Genomic DNA, 2500 nt, shown 5'->3' with positions numbered 1-2500 from the left:
TATCATCGTCATTTTTTTAATTGTTATTGCTAAAATTATTATTACAATTATTCTTGTTTTTTGTTGTTATGTTTGTCATTGCTAGATTTAATATATTTATTATTATTATATCAGTATTTGAAGTTATGCTATTATTATTATTTTTTTTTTATCAATATTAGCATCATGATTATAGATGGCATTCATCAGTTCATCACCATCATTATCATTATCATCACTGCTATTATTTTTAAATCAGTGTTTTTACTATTTGTATGAAGTTAATGCTGATAATGATTATTTTTATATATGTAATGTTTTGTGATAACCATATCCATTAATAGGATTAAAATGGTATGTGTGTGTGCGTGAGTGCGTACGTGCGTGCGTGCATGTGTGCACGTGTGTTGCACATACACATGCACATGCACATGCTTGTGCTTGGGCCTGTGCTTGAGCCTGAGCCTGGACCTGTGTGTGTTGGTGTGCACATATAGGGATGGGTGAATGTGTGCTTGTATGTGTGTGCATTTGTGTGATTATATGTGTTAAAAAGAGAAACATTTTTCCAGAGAGCTATAAAAAGAAATTCTTTTTCTTTTACAGCAAACAAGAATTGGCTCCATCCCCCGGAGGCTCTCCAGAAAGGTCACATTGCCTATCTTGTCAAGGTCAGTTCATTTGCACCCTAACATTATCTCACACGTCTCCAATCTGGGATAATGTTGCATGCTGCATGGTGATGGGCTACTTGACTGGCTTTCAATATCGTCTTCAGTTGTTTTTCTCATACATTTTTTTTTTTTTACTTTTACTGCTTGCTCCTTTTTTATTTTTATTTTTTGTACTTTTATTATTGAACTGTAAGTGCTTATTTTTGGGTTTATTCTCTCGACTCTTGTTATTTCTGATTGCTAGATATTCTTTTAATTATAGATACATGTGATTCTTTGTGAATTACGTGTAGCTCTAATTAACATTGGGCCTAAGAGTGATATATATATAAGTAAGAGGTTGTTGCTGTGTTGTGGTCATGTAGTTCTTATGTGTGTTGGTCATAAATGTTCTCTTTTTGCACCTCTGATAGTTACTTAGGATCTTGTGTGAATGTCTGATTATCATTATTTGAAAGTTTGTTCATTATGTGTGATGATACTAAGCCTGATGATTATTTTGGCTTAGCATTATGTTTGTTAGAGATATTTTTATCATACAGATATATATATATAGGAGGTACATGAATTGTTAAACATCTGTAAAGATTTAAAACTCGTCACTGATCTTAAAAAGCTCTCAAGTGGACTGCAGAAACCAAGGTACTCATGGCGTTGAATTTGCAGTTCCTCGGGAGCACGGAGGTGGATCAGCCAAAGGGAATTGAAGTAGTAAAGGAGGGCATAAGAAAATTAAAATTCAATCAGCAGTTGAAGAAGGCAGAGGGAAGCAAGACGCCCAAAGTAGAGCTCACAGTGTCCATCGATGGAGTGGCGATTCACGAACCCAAGACGAAGGTGAGGATTCGGAAAAATTCTTTTCGGGTTTCGTTCTTTCTTCCTCTTTGAAGTGCAGGGACAAAGTGCACAGTTATAGTATTTTCCGATGCTGCAGATAGAGTAAGACATACTCATTCTGCTTTATATATATATATATATATATATATATATATATATATATATATATATATATATATATATATATATATATATATATATATATATATTTTGTTTTTGTTTTTGTTTGTTTTATAGTAAGTTGCATTTTGAGATCCTTTCTTTAAAATATGGAATATGAAGGAGCTGTTGCCTGCAAATTATATTGAGATTTCACATGTTATTAGTTTGCAACATGGAAAAAACTTTTATGAAAGTGCTCCATTTATTTTTTTTATGGCCTATGAATGATGAGAAAAGTTAGATGATTTGTATCTTAGACTCTATTGGTTATAATAATATCAGCAAAGTTACTTTATATCTCTGTCAAGGAGTTACTGGAGTACACCATGATTGAAATTGATATGTACGAAAATGAAAAATTATCTTGTCACCTGTGTGTGTGCAGACCAACTTTCATAGAGCAAGGCATGATGATAAGCTTCCTTAGATGTCACTTGCATATATATTTTTTTATTTCTTAATTAATTCTGCTTATAATCATGTGTTTGCAACTTGCATCAGATGTGGAAATGTTCAGTATGCTTGAGACATACTAAATAGAAAAAGCACCGTTTCTTGTCTTTAAATATCTTGTTTATACTCATGCCTAGAAAAGAGCTGCGTTAAAGAATCTCAAAATTAGATTAGATTAAATTATTTCGATAGACCAATGCAGATTTGGGTTGACAAAAGAATAATATCACCTCTTGTGACATTTATTTGATTTTGAAATTTTGCTTAAAAGAAAGAAAGAATTTTTTCATGTTTCTTTCTTTAATAATACTCATTTATGAGAGGATGCTCATGAAGGCAGAAGTAATGAACCTAAGTTATGAAGGCAAGAAGGAGCATTTCGTACCAGAGTAAAG

General features: G+C 32.4%; 1 protein-coding gene across 15 annotated transcripts in view; it reads left to right on the top strand.

Annotated features, from left to right (window-relative positions):
- LOC122261730 (PTB domain-containing adapter protein ced-6) overlaps positions 1–2500 on the top strand; it is an 87105-nt gene that overhangs the window by 74672 nt on the left and 9933 nt on the right. For all 15 annotated transcript variants that reach the window (XM_043029522.2, XM_043029515.2, XM_043029514.2 and 12 more), the window contains 2 exons: positions 586–650; positions 1320–1490. In XM_043029522.2, the coding sequence (XP_042885456.1) occupies positions 586–650; positions 1320–1490 (236 nt within the window). The remainder of the gene's footprint in view (positions 1–585; positions 651–1319; positions 1491–2500) is intronic.

This window comes from Penaeus japonicus, unplaced genomic scaffold, assembly GCF_977035675.1.
Source record: "Penaeus japonicus unplaced genomic scaffold, GWHDUDI00000001_assembly GWHDUDI00000001, whole genome shotgun sequence".
Taxonomy (NCBI): domain Eukaryota; kingdom Metazoa; phylum Arthropoda; class Malacostraca; order Decapoda; family Penaeidae; genus Penaeus; species Penaeus japonicus.
The sequence above is the reverse complement of the archived record's forward strand: the minus strand, read 5'-3'. Positions and strand labels throughout refer to the sequence as shown.